Raw genomic sequence first — 19,414 nt, forward strand, 5'->3', positions numbered from 1 at the left:
ACTTAATTAAACATAAACCTTAGCATCCAGGTATGTAAAAATGTGGTATTTGCTTTTGGATATTATTGACAACTTGCATATGTATGATGAATGTTGTATAAAGTTTGAATGTATAAATGTAGGCCAGCATTTGTACTCCACATAGTCTAAAAATACTATGTCTATCATCTGTACATAGTTGCATACATGTGTCCACCATTATCTGAATGCTATGTCTTGAAATGACATAACTAAGGCAGTGTGTCACAGAATGCTTAGAGCTAGTCATGTCTTAATTAGTCTGAATGTTCTTAGATCACATTGCACATTTTTGTTGCTGGTGTACATGGATTCTTGGCCTGTAAGATTATACCTTGAAATGTCTTTATAGATAGTCCTATCTTTGTGCTGAATTATCAATATATAATTGCTGGTCATGAATCAAATATACTGATTATGTATACACACCTTTTAAAAAAAAACATATTTGGGACATTTTTTGGAAAGTTTCTGGTTTTCAGAGAGTCTGGTATTGGGAGAGTTTACTGTATTTGGTATTGGAAAATAATATTTATTTGTGTAAAGTTGTTTAGAATGATGTGTCTATTTTTCTGTCATCGAGTGCTTATTAAAACCTACCAGATAATAATGATTAAAAATCAAGTTATAAATTATATTAATTTTACACATATATTTTATTTTAATTATTATTTAAAAAAAAAAACTAGTGATGTGGATGGAGTGGCACCCAATTTCACAATGAAACCAAAAATGAGCCAATCAGATGATGCGTCAAAACTAACGATAGAATGCGAATTATGCGCCATACCAAGACCGGACATTAAGTGGTATCTAGGAGACAAAGAACTGAAAGATGGCGGACGACTAAAGATTGGATGTGAAGAAGACGGAGAGTTTTATTTTCTTTCTTTAGATATAAACAACTTAAATGAGAAAGACGGCGGAGATTATAAAATTATTGCTACGAATAAATTAGGCACAGCAACAAATACTATCAAGTTGAACTTTGCTGGTAAGTTTTGTTTATTTTTATTATTTATAATTTCATACCTTAATATTGACAAGATACAATAAATGTCGATGGATGGAGGCCACCGTAAGTGAAATTTAAATTGTGTTCTCCGATTTAAAGTAATAGGGAAATGGCATTGGTCTATAATAAATGAAAAAAATGTTATAAATGATATGATTTTATTACAAACCTTTCAAATACTATTTTGTTTTTCAAATTCTAAAACTAATGTTTTTTTTCTGTAATAATTAATGTTAATGGTTCTGCTGTGTTTGCCTTTTCATTAAAACTTGTTTTTTTTATGACTTTAATTACTGATGAAATCATAATTTTATGATATGTTTTATATTGTTGTGATGTTGATTTTTCACTAAATCTGTTGTTCTTATAGCGCACTCTTCAATATCCATGCAATTATGTATTTTAGTAATTTGTATCCATCAAAAAGCATTCAACGCACTTTAACTTGTACTTAGTTGGAGCTTCTATGAGAACAAACTTAAATGCCACCGACTCTTACCGTAGTTTATCATTAATATTTACCTACTTCTAAACGAGAACGGGGTGGGGGATCATTGTTTGATCTTTATACACACTTCTGTTATTTTGCATGGCTGTTGAAGAGCATTTGTACACTTTATGTCAGACACTATGGAGAGCACAGTAGACTGTGGATTGAGGTCAAAGGTCACATAGCACAGTAGGTTGAATATCCACCTGTTCATGATGAAGTACTTTCCCTGCACCTGACACAGCTTGGCATTTGTGATGTCATCAAATCAAAAATGTCCAATCTCATTCCGATCCTATCCTGTAGTTTATTGCTGGTAAAAGAGAACGTTAAAAGGAACTGTAAATTACAAATTATTTTTACTATCTCTAAAAAATTCAAGGCATCAATGGCAATTCAAATTATGTCAAAGGTCAATTTTAGGTATGCATAGAATTTTCTTTTTAAAGAACACAATCCTAAAATAAACTAAAGTATATAGAAAAGCACAGTACAAATTGTATGGCACCATTAGAAGATAACTTTAGGATGAAATTAGATTTACTTTTTTACCTCCTTTACTATGAAAAATTAACATTAGAACACGTTTCACCTGAAGTTATATTATTTGTGAAGTACCTGTGTTACGCCTTCTCTCAATCTACAACTCTGTGTTACCAATGTGTCTGCTTTTATCATTGTGTTCAGCCGATAATATAAAGATTCCCCCAGTAGCCCCCGACAACGGTGCTCCATCATTTACCATGAAGCCGAAGATTAATCAATCAAAAGATGGAACCAAACTTAGCTTCTTATGCGAGCTTACCGCTGAACCAGAACCAACATTGACCTGGTACAAAGACAACGTTGAAATTAAACAAACTGGTCGTTATAAGATGACTGTTGAGTACGATGACGAGGGATATTACTTTGTTTTGCTCTCTGTGAGTGACGTCACTGAAAAGGACGGCGGAAAATATACAGTTGTCGCCAAAAACTCACTGGGTGAAACCAAATCTACAATTGATCTTAATTTTGACAGTAAGATTGCTGTGATTTTAACTTTTTATTGATTTACTAATGTTAATGTTTTAATATTTATTTATAATGTACATAATATCTTTAATAACCAATTAAATAAACATAATTTTCAAACACAATCAAATCTCCCAATACTGAACTTTCTGAAAACCAGAAACTCTCTCCAAAGTTTACTTAAGGTAAAAAAGGTCACTAATTCTTTTTTTTACCTTTAAAATAACAGAATTTCTGGAAAACCAGACATACTAGGCCAGCCCAAGGTTGTCTGGTATTGGGAGAGGAGTGGTTTTTTTATTCAAAATTTATTGATAAATGTTGTTTTATAGGTACTGCTGAGGATGAAGCCCCAAAAGATAAATCACCAGCGTAAGTTTCTTTTTTATAAATGTACATTATTTTGTTTATAGTGAACTCTCTGCCGGCAGAAAGGCAATTTCAATAGAGAACTTGTATCCACCATTTGAACTTAGAGCTGCCTAGTCTACTCTAGTAAACTTTACTAAAACTCTGAATTTGCCACTATTTGGAGAAGACGACAGTCTCTGTTGCTGAGGCTTTATTTGATTGGCTGAGTTTATAAACTCTCCGCAAACTAGTTTGCCAAAGCTTGTCAACCGGTGTAAACAGCAAAGTTTGGAAATCTTAGTTCTGAGAAATACTTAAAGGACGATTTAAATAAAAATCAGTGTAATGCTGATACACATACAATTAAAATGATATTCTTAATGAAAATACTAACTTGCTCTTTCAGTGGTATTGCTCCAACATTTCTTGATAAGCCAACTATGTCACAGTCAGAGGATGGACATGAACTTACATTTGAAGCCAAACTTAAAGCTGATCCTAAACCTAGTATAGTATGGTAAGTTCACATTGTGCTATCTATGTTGAGTGTCTTATAAAAAATCGTTTATATAATTATATTGTTTAAAGGTCTAGCATGGCAAATATGTTAGGTTTGTGGTACACCATATGATTCTGAAGAAAATAAATTATGGTTGAGGATGTCTCCAACTTTTCAGTTGTTGTTCTGCAACCACCCTCTGGGGGAGTTGAAACCACATTGTGTACTGTAAACTAACTTTACTTAATCATCTTTAAAGAGGATCACTCATGCAAGTGTTCATTTAAAAATAACTGATATTAAGAGATCGTCCTTATACTTGTATAATTATAGTTCTATCATCATATATTAATATATATTGATTTGCTACTTAAGGTATTTCAACAACCAAGCAATGAAAGATGGCGGTAGATTTAAGATCAGTATTAAGCAAACTGCCGGTGTGTATGTGCTCACTCTGAACATTAAGAACGTGACGCCAAAAGACGGTGGTAGTTACAAAATAGAAGCTAAAAATACCTTGGGTGTCAGTACCTCAACAATCAACCTTAACTTCAACAGTAAGTACATTAGTAGGATAGTTAAAATACTGCTTTGGATGCGGCACAGTGGCTTAGTGCCTGGCGCATGCTTTCTTGTAAATCCAAGGGTCCTTGGTTCAACACCAGCCATAGTTCCTAGATTTGTTCAATACAGCACCACTACCTTAACCTCATGCGGAACTTGGATTAAAATGGGTTTCACAAATTATACAGTAGAACCAGACCACTATTCAGGTACACCCTTTAAACTGAAAAGAAGAAAACTAAATAAAATTGATTTTTTATTCTTTAGTTACAGAGGGCAGTAGACAGGGTGCACCATCATTTATTGAAAAACCAAACATAAAACAAGAAGACGAAGGGCGCCATTTGATCTTTGAGATTAAAGTTATGGCCGAACCTTCTCCAACAGTCACCTGGTACTATGGCAACAAGACCATCAGCGACGGCGGTCGGTATAAAACAAAGACCAAGACGCAAGGAAAGATCCACATATTGATTTTAGACATGACGGGTGTAACCCCTAGCGATGCTGGAAATTACAGAGTGGTTGTAAATAACGCAAAAGGAGAGGCTACCTCCACTATTAATATTAGCTTTGAAGGTAAGGGTTTTATGGATACCATTATGGGATATCCTTCAATTACAGCCGACAACAAAATCTGCTGCACAATTTTTTTTTGTTAGGGTTAGATATTTTGTAGTCAATTTCAGTAACTGATGTAATCCAATGATGGCATTAAAAAAAACTTGATCTTTACTCTCTCTCTCCTTCAGACCCCTATATTTTTTAATTTTTTAATTCAATTAACTGGCTTCCAAAAATCAACTTGAAATTCATATATTAAAGTACAAACTTTATAAGTTTTCATATTTCTCATCATAATCATCATCATAATCGTCATCATCATAATCATCATCATCATTATCATCATCATCACCATTAATTATAATTCCCACAGTTACATAATAATACTATTGAATAAAACACCAAATTGTCTTTTTGTTTTCTTAGTGCAAGCTGGAAAGCCTAAGCAAGTTAAAGTGAACACTGCTCCTCCACTACACATTGACTTTATCAGCCACAAAGAAGTGGTGGAAGAATACTCAGAGTACTCAGAAACAGTGACGGAATCATCAACAGAAATCATAGAAGAAAAGATTAAGGTTGTGAAAGGGTTAAAAGATCAGGTAATGATTTAGTTTGTATTGTAACTATCTATGTGACTATCTTGCTATATTAATTATAAAGATAATTGCACTTGCACTGATGAAGAGCTAGTGTTGCCTGAAAGCTCTGATAATTTTTCTGACTGTTTTACTGACTTTTTGCTTAATTTATTTTGTATCTCCAGCACAGTCCACTGATACTCAAAGCATTGTCATTTTTTTTTAGTATTTTGCCTTTGGATTTATCTTTATACAATTATATAAAAACTTTCATTTTTACACAGAGAATAAACATTTTGCTTTTTATCTTTAAATCTTTTCATAATTTTTCACCGGCTTTTATTTTTTGTTTTTATTCAGGATCTTATAGATGGAGATAAATTAACTCTTCGTGTTAAATTTTCTTCCAAACCCATCACTGTTAACTGGTTTCTGTGAGTTTAAACTTTATTCTAATTAAGTATATTAAAGTAAGTCAGCAAAATATGCAGTGAGAATGATGTTACTTAACTTAATGCTACAAAACTTAATGTTACCAAACTTTTCAAAGCTTAAAACTATGTGGGATAACTTCACACAAACAATATGCAATTCACCATTAATGACAACAATTTCAAAACCTCTTAAAAACACATCTTTTATCTAAAAAAATATTGCTTTCCAGATGGTTCTTGTAAAATGTTTGATATTTGCAAAGCCTTATAGAAATGACAATGTTATGTTATTTTTCAGGGATGGCAAGCCACTACAACCGTCACCAGATTACGAGATGAAAGAAGAGAAAGATGAGTATGTACTTATTATGGAGGAGGTGTTTCCAGAAGATAGTGGAGATTACAGTGTCGTTGGCAAAAATTCCAGCAGTGAAGTTAGATCTATTTGTGAAGTGTACGTTGAAGGTATGTATACTACATCATTGTATATTGTTAGAAACATTCATAGGCTTTTTCATTTTGTAAATTTAAAGTTTAAGTACAGAAAAAAGAAACATAAAATCATTGTTTTTATTCTGTGTTTTTTCTGTGTCTTTTAGAGTTGAAAAAACCAGCACCTAAGCCAAGGTAACTTTATTTTAATTTAATTTTAATAGTTGAATGTTTATATCTTGTCATATTGTAGTTTGTGAGGGTCCCTAATGATCAGCCCTGGCTAGATGGACCACCCACGTAAAATATTGTTTAAATAAAATAAAAAATTAAATATAAAAAAATTTATTTAATTTGATTTTATTTGGGAGAATGGGCAAAATCTTTTTGTATGGATTAATTTAATCTGACTTTGTATGTTTTTGTGATGGATTCCAGTAATATTTTATCTTTTTTTAGTCAAAAAGATAAACCACAAAAAATAGAAGAAAAAGTAGAACCAAAAAAAGATGTTAAACAGCAATCAAAGCCTCCAGGTAAGGAACCAACTAAACCGGTAGAAGAGAAACCAATTGAAGTCAAGAAGACAGCACCTAAAGAAGAGTCTGCACCAGTTGAAGAAAAACCCATAGCTGTTAAAAAGACCGCACCCAAAGAGGAGTCTGCACCGCCTCCAGTTGAAGAAAAACCCATAGCTGTTAAAAAGACCGCACCCAAAGAGGAGTCTGCACCTCCAGCTCCAGAGAAGAAACCAGCTCCAAAGGACGAGAAGATAGAAGCTGTCAATAAAAAGCCAGCAGAGAAAGCGCCATCACCGGGCAAGGGATCACCAGCAAAGGCAGTACCAGAGATCATAGTACCAGAAGAACCAACAGGGTCACCAAGCAGACAACCAGCAGAGAATGGGTCACTAAGCAAACAAGAACAGCTAGGTACGAATACATTATGTTTTATTTTTCTTCACAAAATAATTTCAAATAAGTATTGTTTTTATAAGATTCTATACATTATGTTTTATCCTTTTTATCCTATCTTCTCTTTTGGTCTTTCAAAAATTGATTATTTTTCATTTCAATGACAGATTGGTTTTCACACTCAACCTTCATAATACATACATAATGACTGTGTTATATTAAACATGTAGGGTTTTAATGTGTATGTCAAGTTTTGAAACAAAACTAAACCTCTAGTTCAGTTCAGTCTTATTTTGTATTTGTTTAAGAACAAGGTTTTCTTTTCTCTTTTAAAATAATATAAGAAGAACTTTTGAATAAATTAGTCTCAGACAACATCTAAAGCTAAGAAACATCATTACATATTTAAACTTATATTCCATGCTATTGCCTTTAAAATGGTGATAGACTTTTAAGAAAATCTTGTTCTGTAACCAGTTCAAATGATTTTACCGTCATGCAGAGCAAGAACAAAAACTGTCACTAACGAACAAACAGACTGGACATCGAGGCTCAATCAGCTCCAGACGAGGTGACCTTATAGAGTGGTGTGGTTTACAGCAGAATTTATAGCATACTATCTGTTATTTGAAGCGGTCATGTTTGTTTTGTACTTGGTGGTCTCTGCCAAAAAACTGCTTTGTAGGGTTCAGCTTTGTTGCTCTATAAATTAACACTGCTTCTGCTACTGTATACATCTAATGATGAGAAAAGTTTATTGTTCGTTTATTTTAGTGTTTTATTGTACACTTTATTATACTATATAAAGGCTGCTTTTAATGTCATTTAATTATATCAGTTCTAATATTTCAGTTTATTTTACAGTGTAATACTATATTGTCTATTTACAGCTTTTTAAAATAATATTGGCTAATTATAAAGAGTGAACTTTTGCTCATAATAATTAAAACAGTATATATACTGTACTACACTATAACATTTTCATCAACATTATCATCAACGTTGCTTCATCATCTCCATATCGTCATCATTGTCACTTCCTCATCATCATCATAATCATCATCATCATCAACCTCATCATCATCATCATTACCTCATCATTATCATCTTCTTCAACCTCATCATCATCATCACTACCTCATCATTATCATCATCATCAACCTCATCATCATCATCACTACCTCATCATTATCATCATCATCAACCTCATCATCATCATCATCATCACTACCTCATAATTATCATCATCATCAACCTCATCATCATTATTACTACCTCATATCATCATCATCATCATTATCATCACGATCACTACCTCGTCATCATTAACTTACATGAACAACTAGCCAATGAAAAGTGTTATAAAGATGGTTGAAATATATATTGTCCGTCTTCAAGGCTATACATACAGCAGAAAGTCTATTGATGAATTGGAAGACTCTGGTCAGCCATATTTCTTGCAGAGTCCTTGTAAAGCCCAAGTTACTCAAGGTACTAGCAATGTGTACCATTGATTCTACCTGTAAATGATGATAACAACCATGCTACCAATTATTGACTTTTTACCAACTTTTTTCCACATTTTTACAAAATACTAAAGTATATTTTTACTTTTTACTAAAAAATTTTGCATTTACTAAAATTCATATAAATTATCAATTTTTGATAACAAATAAGTGATTCCAGCATTGTGTTACTCATTCACAGATAGAATCAATAAAAACAGTTGTCATGGCATTATTTTAAATTTTTGATGATCTTCCTCCAAAAATCAACAATAGGCACACCACAGGGTTCACCAAAGCATTCCCCAACTAGAGGCAGGAATGGAGAACAGTTGGATAAAAACCCATGCTTCAAAATGGCCCCCACTAAGACTCAAGTACTGGAAGGTAACAGAGTGTCCCTCCCCTAATACCCTCCTCCTTTTCAACCAATCAGTATCCGCTTGCTCACCCCTCAACCACCATTTATATGTTATATCTTACTCAATATAATTTATACAGTCAACTCTCCTAATATCAGAATTTCTGAAAACCGGAAACTCTCCCAATACCAGACTTTTATTAAACAGTCCCAAATTTCTTTTTACCATTAAAACACATTCCGAATATCAGACTTTCTAGAAAACCAGACATATTTGGCAAGCCTAAAGGTGTCCGGTATAGAGAGTTGATGTACACATAGGTGAATCCAAGGGTGTTGATAGAATAAACCAGACATATTTGGCAAGCCTAAAGGTGTCCGGTATAGAAAGTTGACGTACACATAGGTGAATCCAAGGGTGTTGATAGAATAAACCAGACATATTTGGCAAGCCTAAAGGTGTCCGGTATAGAGAGTTGACGTACACATAGTTGATAGAATAGATATCCATCACTGTTACATACATCAGAGGTGATCAACATTTGCAGAAAAAAAATCTTGCAATCTTCTAAAAACATCATTTTACTGTATTACAAATATTTTTCAAATAATTTTAAAAAATGCTGAATTGGTCAGCATTACCTCTGAAGAGCACATAACTATGATTGTGTAAGATATAACAAAGCTTCCAAGCCACGCCCTTCCTTTCCTTCCTACCAATTCATTGTGATTTTATCGCCTCGCTTATCGGTGCTTTTTTGGAGTGGGTTTTGAGTTGTGTACCCCACCCACATTATTTGTTTTTACAACGCTTATATCAGAACCAGGTACGCAAAGCGGCAAATCTTATTTTATTCCTTTTTTTATTTGCTGTTTTTATCCTTTGTTTTTTCTCATAAACCCTATTTTCCTTTCGTATTCCTTGCTATTTATTTGATGTGTACTTTGATGCCTTTTAAACATGTTTTCCAATAAAATACTACTCTTAACGCTTGATTTGGAATGTTGTACAACAGGACAGTCAGTGAAGTTTGAAGCGATTGTGGCAGGCAACCCTAAACCAACGGTCAGCTGGTTTAAAGGAAATTCCAAAATTGAACATGCTTGGAAAGATCGCTATTTTGTAAGTCATTTTATCACTATCTGTATTTTCAAATTTGTTATTTTCATTTATTAATGTTGGCTTCACTGTGCCAAGGTGTATCCCATGTTCAATTATAATCTCGCCCTCAAGTATTTCCCACCCTTTAGACTTTGGCAAATCCAAATATAATCTAATCTCTGTACTCGGTCATCTCCTGTATGAATAGGAGAAGTAAAAAAAAAACTCCATTATATGTGACTGACATCAGGGAGATGTATTTTGCAAGATGCAGTTATGTCTTTTTATTACTATACTTAAATACCGGTATATAGCATTCTCTTCCTACTTATTGTAGCTTAAATACCATGCCCAACGAGATGTTCACATAATGGAAATTAGAAAGGCCAACAAAGTAGATGCAGCTGGACATTTTGTCTGTAAAGTAGAGAATATGAACGGTAGAGATGAACGCATGTTCACCCTAATTGTTACAGGTAACTACTCACTTTTATTTATTAGTCTAATATTGCCAAATCTTTTTCTCTTCTTTAAAATCTCTTCTTTAATCTTTTCTTTAATCTCTTCTTTAATCTTTTCTTTAATCTCTTTAATAATTAAAAATAAAAAAACAATTAAATCAAATCTTTCATTAAACCTTTTCACAGCTTTTTTTTCTGGTTGCCAATAACTTGGTGTAACTATTTCCAAAGTCAAATAATACTATAATATAATATAAGACTATTCATATTACCCACCCGTAATATTGTATGAGTACGCATTCATACAATATTTAATTTCTATGGCGCTTTTAACAAAATGTTACAGATAATCTTCTACTTAAATGGTGTTTCTTTAATCTTAAGCCCAATGTTTCAAGAGGAACATTTTTAATTATATTTTTTAAAAGTTCTTATGTTGTATTAAGTAGTTTTATGTCACATGTTTTTAATGTTATTTATGTCTTCATGTTTTGTTAATATACATGAAACATTCCTGAACTTCTATGATGAATATTAAATGAGTCAGTTTACAAGAGTATAAGAGAGTAAAGTATATTTGTGAAACTGTAATAATTTTTAAATACTTTATTTCACTTATTGCTTCATTAGCCGAAACAGCTAATAAAGGTTAGTCAAGCGGACGTAATTGGTAATTTCCTTGTTTACTATGGATATGAAACGAGAAACAAATAAAATCTTTTTTTATAATTTATTTCTGAACTAATTCTATAGTAATGTGAATTTTGATTGACAAAAACAAATCAATCAAGAAAAAAAATATTATTTTTAATAGTGCATGAATTATAATCTCAAAAGTTGTTACTAAGTGAATGTTTTTAAAAGTACTTTTAATCTATTCAATTATGGTTTTTGGAAACATGTTTTATACAGTTTCTAAGGTAAAAGTTTTTTTTTTAAGGTTTTTTTTTTAAATTTTATTTTGAATCAACTGACAGAGATGAAAACCTCCACTAAAGTTTACAGTTTGTAGATGTCAGAAAACAGAGGTCAGGTCAAAGGTCAAAGTTGATTTGAGGTGCAGCAACATCGACCTTTACATACATTACATTTTAAATACAAATAACTAAAGGATAACATTTTTTTATTTATAAAAATGTAATAGAAGAACTAAAGTTTAGAAATCAAATATATTCAGTATGATTGGAGCGTGCATTCTATAAATAGATTGTAAACAATTATAATTACAGACAAAAAAATTGGTACAAGTTCTCGGACAAACTCAGCAAGTTCCTCCAGAACATCTAGTGTTGAGGATCTTCTAGCACAAGGTTTAAGATTGCCATACATTCAATATCACTCCGTACACGGTAGTCCTTAAGAGAGTGCACTCAATGTCACTCAGTACACAGTAGTCCTAAAGACAGTGCACAAATTATGTCTTATCAAAATATTTTGGAGCATGACCTGTCATACTTTTTGAGAGCAAGCCCGAATCTACCTGATAATAGAACAAATTCATTATTATTAGTTGCAGAAAATTTTATTTTTAGTGATAACTATGCACAAATTTGTTTTAATAAACTGGAATTTAATCATCAACATTTAGTACATCCAAATGGTTTAGTTAGTAAAGAACCAAAAAAAAATCACAAATTGTAGTTAGAGGAATACCATAGTTAGAATAGATAATTAAACAACAAACTGAAATTCCTTTTACCAACTTATATAAAAACCTTTTATATATATAATTACAGCAATTTTTGGCGGCGCAGGTTCCCGAAAGTCTACCCCATGTTCCTCTAGAAGGTCTAGTATGGATTTACTCGAAGAAGGTTAAAATTACTTACAATATTACTTACAATATTATGCACAAAATCTCACAAATATATTAGATATACTTTTAGACCTTTTTGTGTATTCCATCAAACAGTTGTTTAGAATCAATTTCTTCACAATTAAACGATCACAAAAAATCACATCAATATTGGTTGCACAGTTGTTTTTAGAACTCATTTGTACATAGTGCAGCCAAACTGGTTAGAACTGAATGTATGGTAGTTTTAGATACTTGTTGTCCTCCGTTCGTGTCTGTCATTTGCACATCATAATGTGATGTTTGGCAACTGTTGAGTTTCTCCTATAACCATTCTTTGTTTTAGAAATTTAGTTCTATAGAAAAATTATAAACAAAACACACAACAAAATGTAAATGATTAAAGCAATACATCGACAAGTTAAGTTAACAAATTTTTTTTCAATTACTTAGTAGATGTCCTTGCCAGTGAAATTGCTGCTCTTCCCAGGTGCCTAACATCGCAGTAAAAAATTCCCAGGGGCCATATGTCTAACATCACAGTAAAAAATTCCCAGGGGCCATATGTCTAACATCACAGTACAAAATTCCCAGGGGCCGACATCACAGCAAAAAATTCCCAGGGGCCATATGTCCAACATCACAGTACAGAATTCCCAGGGGCCATATGTCCAACATCACATTACAAAATGTCCAGGGGCCATATATCCAACATCACAGTACAGAATTCTCAGGGCCATAAGTCCAACATGAAGCTACACAATTCCCAGGGGCCATATGTCCAACATCACAGTACAGAATTCCAATGGGCCATATGTCCAACATTACATTACAAAATTCCCAGGGGCCATATGTCCAACATCACAGTACAAAATTCCCAGGGCCATATGTCCAACATTACATTACAAAATTCCCAGGGGCCATATGTCCAACATCACAGTACAGAATTCCCAGGGCCATAAGTCCAACATCACAGTAAAAAATTCCCAGGGGCCATATGTCCAACATCTCATTACAAAATTACCAGGGGCCATATGTCCAACATCACATTACAAAATTCCCAGGGGCCAACATCACAGTACAAAATTCCCAGGGCTATTTATCCATCATTTAAATGAAATAAATAAAACCAATTGAACATTCATTCACCTAAATATAATGGATAAAATATTCTGAAATATTGATTACAGTGTAGTACTTGGTTGGTTGGTACTTAAGGTTTATAATTCCAAGAAGAGCGCGAGTTCTTCCCTGATTATTCACATGTTATGCTTTAGTATATTGCACAGTGTTTTGTGTGTTAACAAACAATTTCTATGGTCTTCTCCAACTTTTCTTTTTCTTACATTCATTTAATTTGTTTATTTACCTTCTTATTCTCCAAAGCATCACCTCAATTACTTGGTAAAGTTATTGATTATTTTCCCCATTTTTCCTTTTTTAAATTTTAAAAGTTGAACCACTAATCTCAGTCAGCCCTTTGTTCGGTTGTTTTAATGTTTTTGTTTGTATAATGTTCGACATTTTGGTTGTATTTAAAGCACTTTTTATTACTAATGAGAAAACGTTTATTTAGTACCAATACCTTGCCTGTACAAATTAACAGGAATTAATTTTAGCACCTAGAATATTGTATTCGTTTATTACTATAAACTTAAGTTAAGGTAAGTTTTTCTAAAAGACATCTTGGCAAGAAAAGTAGAACCCTTTATATTTGCTTGTAGATTTAGACACAATTAATTAAATTTCAAATACTAGAAAACCTCTTTTCTACCCCAAATGTAATTTAAATAGTTATAGTTCCTGATTATACCATATCCGCACAGTTTTGAGTAAAGTTTTTCCTAATTTATAACAACCCCTATCTTAATAGTAGAACAGCCCAAATAAAAAACTGTCGTTTAAATTATTGTAAATGTTGATATTAGTATGAATAGATGGATTGTACCTTGTTTTAACTCTGGTTCTCTATCCCATTAACATAAATAACTAGATTATATATTTGAAAATGAATATAAAAACTTACTTTACTGTAGTACTGTATATCCTACTGCAGTATTTGTAATGTAGAGTTAGTAAATATATGATTCTCCTAATAACTGCACCCTTTTAATGAAGTACCATTTAGATATAAGGGGTTGGGCAGATTCAATGGGAAGGCTCTGGCTTTCACAAATTGCAAAAGAAAGGACATCAAATTAAGTTTAGCACTTCATTTTACTACTTATAAGCCCTATTTCAAAATCCTGGATGTTATTATCTCTATATAAATGTACTAATTTAATGCAATCATTGGCTTTCACAGATCGAAGCAGTGGCGGTGAGCTTGACTTTAGATCAATGCTTAAACATCGTGAAGTTGAGAGACGAGAGTCAAAGATCGATGTACCTGACTGGGGTGAACTTAAACACGTTGAAGGAGAGGAGAAAAGGGTTAGTTTATTCTAAATTAGTTTTCAAAAGTGGTATTCTGATTTGTTACAGTAATTCTCCTAGAGTTCAATTCATCAAGAAGTCAGTTTGTTGTGAATTACTATACAACTGTATGTGGACATTGATTGAACTTGGCCTTAACTAGAAAGTAGAAGTATATATATTTTATTTTAAGTCGTTTATTAGTCGATTACCAATAGTAGATTAATCACTGTCCTATCAGATAGGTGGTCATCCCCCTGACACAGGGACTATTTTGTGAACCAGTTCACCGGGGTAACCCATACTCGTCGCAAATGATGAACTGTGTTCTTTAAAGTGCACACACTTTTAAACTATGTACAGTTGCATATAAATGTAAAATGACTACATCATTTTATCTAAACTGATGTTATATCATTTTTGTTTACAATTTTGCCTATTACATTGTATCATATAAATTTATTAGTCTGCTGAAATCACTCGGCCACTTAAAGCTAAAAAAGTGAATGAGCGCGATGGACGAGCTCGATTAGACTGTGGCGTCAAGTTCACCGGTGTCAAACCGCAATGGTACAAAAATGGTGACCCTATCAACCCTGGGCGCAAGTACAAAATGTTTGCTCGTGGAGCTGAGGTGGAGCTTGAGATCCAGGACTTGAACATAAAAGATAGCGGCGAGTATGAAGTTGCATTCGAAGAGTTAGCTCACACATCTTGTGAACTGACTGTTGAACGTGAGTAACATAATGTTTTGTTTGTCTGGCCACACTTCAAATCAATAGTTTTGAGATTTTTAGCCCACATTTACCATAAGAGGTAAGCTAAATTAGAATACCATTGAAATGAGAATTTATTGTCGTATATATGGTAAAACCCATATACTGTAAGGCCAGCCCCTTATATGGCCAGCCCCATGTATGACCAATCTCATCCATATTGGTAGATATTGGAGCAATTATTATTGTTCGTTACCTAGCTTTATTTTATCTATTCCTAGCACCATACCCTATTTACAAAGTTATAAATAACAAAGGCCCTCACTAGAACCGTAAGCTTTTCTCATCAGATGTCATTACTGTACTCATTCATCTAGGCAATTTCAAGACCCCTATGTCATTTCTGTACTCATTCATCAAGGCAATTTCAAGACCCCTATGTCATTACTGTACTCATTCATCTAGGCAATTTCTAAGCACTGCTTACAAAGTATGGAATGAAATGTAATGTGTTACATTAAATGCTGCACATATTGCTTTAGATTATTACATTAAATGCCTCGCATAGTAAAATTCGCATTCACTTTGTATCTAAAATTACATTTGTATCACCTTTTTCCATATGTTTTATACAGTAATAGAATTTACTTCCAATACACTACTATTTCTATATACTTCTGTATGTTTGTGAATATTCTATAGCTTATCAGGAAATGCCTGAACACATAATTTTCTACCATATATTAATTTTAAGGAGTGGAGAAAAAACAACCTTAAACATTTTATGTTTTTTCTCCATTTTATCCATCTATTTTTTGTTTAAAAATTAAATAATTGTCGTTGCTTCATTCTTGCATATTGCTTGGCTGTTTGCTTTGCTTTGTGTTTCTTCATCTCCCGTTGTTGCTTCTGCTCTTCTTTCGCTACCATGGTAACTTGACAGAGCATCACTGTTTGGCTACAATGAGCAATAAGGAATTTGCTAAGCTGGTTTCCACTGGAGAGTTACCTAAAGATGGTAGGCACGATACTTGCTTTGTTTGTATATTCTATTTTCCTGTACTATGTGTCATGGTTGAGGACCATGTCAACATTATTCTACTGCAGTTACTGAAGTAACTACATATTCTTTAACCTGCTTATACAATTATTACAAAATGTACTTACTGCAGTAACTGCAGTAGAATGGTTTGTCATATTAGATGATTAGATCGCTTTGAAATAAATTGTTTCATTTGTATACATTTTGGACATTTTTTAGAAATTTAGTACAAAAATGAATAATAACATGACACATAGAACAGCAAAATGATGATGCTACTTCATTTTATAAATCATAAAAGAAAATATTCATAATAACAATTGCAGTTTGTATCATCATAAGCTAACATTTAAAAAAAATGTCAACAAGTTAATTGATATGAAAAACGAAATTATTAGATATTGCGGCATATTATTGTCAATAAGTAATTCACATATGAACAACGATAGTAAGTCGCTGTTTTTTATGACTAGCATATTTATAGAATTTGATAAAAAAGTGGCAAAATCAGCTAATACTTTCTGAAATATACAGTTTACTTTCACAAAAATTGAAACTCTTCCAAAGTCCAATTTTTTTTTTCAAAATGTCTCAAATGTATTCTCTCTGGGAAACTAAACATTTTTTACAAGGGAAGTTACTAGTCTTAAGCTCTGCCGACACTATTAAACTTTATGTGGCAAAAAAATGTGATGTACCGGTATATATGGACATGATGATGTCATGTACTACAACATGACATTTGTTATTTTACAAACATTTTGCTGATTTTGTTTCTTCTTGTTATCACTCTATTTAAGTATGCTGATGTATATTCAGATTATTTTATTAGTTGTCATTTCATCTTGCTTTATCATTTGCATGTAAATTAAGCTAATGTATAAATATTATATAAATGTGTATATTAATTTATGTTCATATACTTTCTAAAGATTAATATTCCGTGATAACCATTCACATATGTTGCTTACTATCACTGTATATGTTTCAGTTAAGTAGATTATTCATAATTATTTAAATAAAAATGTTTACATAAAAATACATAAAACCTAGTTACTAACAACATAGTATAAATAAATGTTACATTGTGTGTGCTTTATGTTTAAAATTGAAAGCTGGCAAGTAAAGTTTTTGAATAAAATAAATGAATATTCAAATATAATATTAATATGCAAATTATTATTATGAATATGTAAACATCAATATATGAATATTCAAATTAATAACATAAATATTTGAATATTCAAAAATAATTACATAAATATATCAATATTCAAATATAAACATCAAATTCTAAACCACCCGGTGATTGTTTGTTACACAATTATATGAATATTCAAATATCATATTATATTCAAATGTAATAATATATGAATAGTCAAATAAGATAACATAAATATATGAATATTCAAATATGATAACATAAATATATGAATATTCAAATATAATAATATATGCATATTCAAATATAATAACATAAATATATGAATATTTAAATGTAATAATATATGAATTTTCATCAAATTTGTGAATGTACAGAATGTTTAACTGTTTGATTCCACTGACAGCTAAGAAACCCAGAGCAGATTTTATAAGCCTTCTAAAGAACCAAGAGGTAAAAGAGAATGCAGATGCTAAGTTCTCAGTTGAAGTAAGCGCAGACAGGATTGAATCAAGTTGGTACGTCAACGGTAAAAAGGTGACATTCCGTGACGCAAAGAAATATGAAACAAAGAAACTTGGACGTAAACACACACTGATTATCAAGAAAGTTGCCATTGAAGATCAGGGTGATGTCAAAGTTGAACTTGAAGGTCGAGACAGCACAGCAACGTTGACTGTTAAAGGTACAGTCAATTCTATCAAATATATATTTATATTTTACATTTACATTATATAAGTAAAGTACTAATTAATATTGAAAATTGAAGCATATTGATTTTCAGAACTACATAAGTGGTGTACTGCAAACTTGATATCAATTGGTATTCATTGTATTTCCATTTTGCCATTTTCAAATATATATTTGTATTTTTACAGATATATATATACAGGTATATAACTAAAGTACTAAGTACTTGACTGCTTATACATTACAACATTAAATCCTTCAGTTGATCATCCAATACTTTTTTATTCTCTAAAGCTCAACCAAAGTTTACCAAACCATTGAAAGATAAGACAGCTATAGAAAAACGCTCAACATCGTTAGAGTGTGAAGTTTCAGACTACACGTCCAAGGTGAAATGGACAAGGAACGGTAAACCATTAACTGAAACTGATAACATTAAAATGGTTATGGATGGCCTTAAGCGTGTGCTTATTATTGACAAGTTGAGTAAAGAGGATGCTGGGGAATACATGGCAGAATTTGAAGGTTTAAAGTCAGTTGCTAAGTTGACTGTTAGTGGTAAGTTTATCGCAAGTTTAATCCATTTTTATGGTGCCATTCTACGATCATTGCTAATGGCATCTGTTCATAAAGATCAAAGGCAAGGTGTTTATTGCAAACCAAGACTATTGTACAATTATGGCCAATGGTAGCTTGACAAGGAATGGATAGTGTGTATTGCAAACCAAGACTATTGTACAATTATGGCCAATGGTAGCTTGACAAGGAATGGATAGTGTGTATTGCAAACCAAGACTATTGGACAATTATGGCCAATGGTAGCTTGACAAGGAATGGATAGTGTGTATCTTGGTTTAATTAGTTAATTTTTGAAGGTACATTATTATTTTTATTCAGATTCACCCAAGTTTGCTGCGCCTATGAAGCAAGTAGAAGGGTTTGCTGGGAAGGACGCCGTCTTTGAAGCCGAGGTAACCGACAAAGACGTCGACGTGTTGTGGGCTAAAGATGGTAAAGCAATACAACCTAGTGATAAGTATGAGATGATTCAGGAAGGAAAGATGCGTAAGTTGATTGTACATGATTTGAAAGCTGATGATGAGGGAGAATATCTATGTGGAATGGATGAAGACACTCTTACTACTGCCCCGCTAACTGTCAATGGTATGTATTCAGTATATAATAACAAACTACTCTACTACTCTTTATGCTGCATGCATAAGGGTCATCCATTAGACTAGAACATGGAAATACATTGAAAATGTAAAATATTTAAAATAAAGCAA

The 19,414-nt window shown here is 32.3% G+C and overlaps 1 protein-coding gene across 8 annotated transcripts in view; it reads left to right on the top strand.

The window, feature by feature from the left end:
* The window catches only part of LOC140040280 (twitchin-like), a 61,106-nt gene that overhangs the window by 5,216 nt on the left and 36,476 nt on the right, over positions 1-19,414 (top strand). For 4 of the 8 annotated variants that reach the window (XM_072086088.1, XM_072086113.1, XM_072086130.1 and 1 more), the window contains exons 5-25: positions 708-1,012; positions 2,238-2,543; positions 2,870-2,909; positions 3,295-3,405; positions 3,763-3,947; positions 4,222-4,533; positions 4,945-5,120; positions 5,460-5,533; positions 5,832-5,998; positions 6,133-6,160; positions 6,425-6,897; positions 8,661-8,771; positions 9,762-9,868; positions 10,185-10,323; positions 10,939-10,956; positions 14,409-14,536; positions 14,985-15,252; positions 16,178-16,252; positions 17,845-18,123; positions 18,423-18,686; positions 19,026-19,292. In XM_072086088.1, the coding sequence (XP_071942189.1) occupies positions 708-1,012; positions 2,238-2,543; positions 2,870-2,909; positions 3,295-3,405; positions 3,763-3,947; positions 4,222-4,533; positions 4,945-5,120; positions 5,460-5,533; positions 5,832-5,998; positions 6,133-6,160; positions 6,425-6,897; positions 8,661-8,771; positions 9,762-9,868; positions 10,185-10,323; positions 10,939-10,956; positions 14,409-14,536; positions 14,985-15,252; positions 16,178-16,252; positions 17,845-18,123; positions 18,423-18,686; positions 19,026-19,292 (3,833 nt within the window). Of the gene's footprint in view, positions 1-707; positions 1,013-2,237; positions 2,544-2,869; positions 2,910-3,294; positions 3,406-3,762; positions 3,948-4,221; positions 4,534-4,944; positions 5,121-5,459; positions 5,534-5,831; positions 5,999-6,132; positions 6,161-6,424; positions 6,898-8,277; positions 8,371-8,660; positions 8,772-9,761; positions 9,869-10,184; positions 10,324-10,938; positions 10,957-14,408; positions 14,537-14,984; positions 15,253-16,177; positions 16,253-17,844; positions 18,124-18,422; positions 18,687-19,025; positions 19,293-19,414 lie in introns of all 8 variants that reach the window. The other 4 variants (XM_072086095.1, XM_072086122.1, XM_072086104.1 and 1 more) reach the window with 4 other exon arrangements.

Source organism: Antedon mediterranea, chromosome 1 (genome assembly GCF_964355755.1).
Source record: "Antedon mediterranea chromosome 1, ecAntMedi1.1, whole genome shotgun sequence".
NCBI classification, from domain to species: Eukaryota; Metazoa; Echinodermata; class Crinoidea; order Comatulida; family Antedonidae; genus Antedon; species Antedon mediterranea.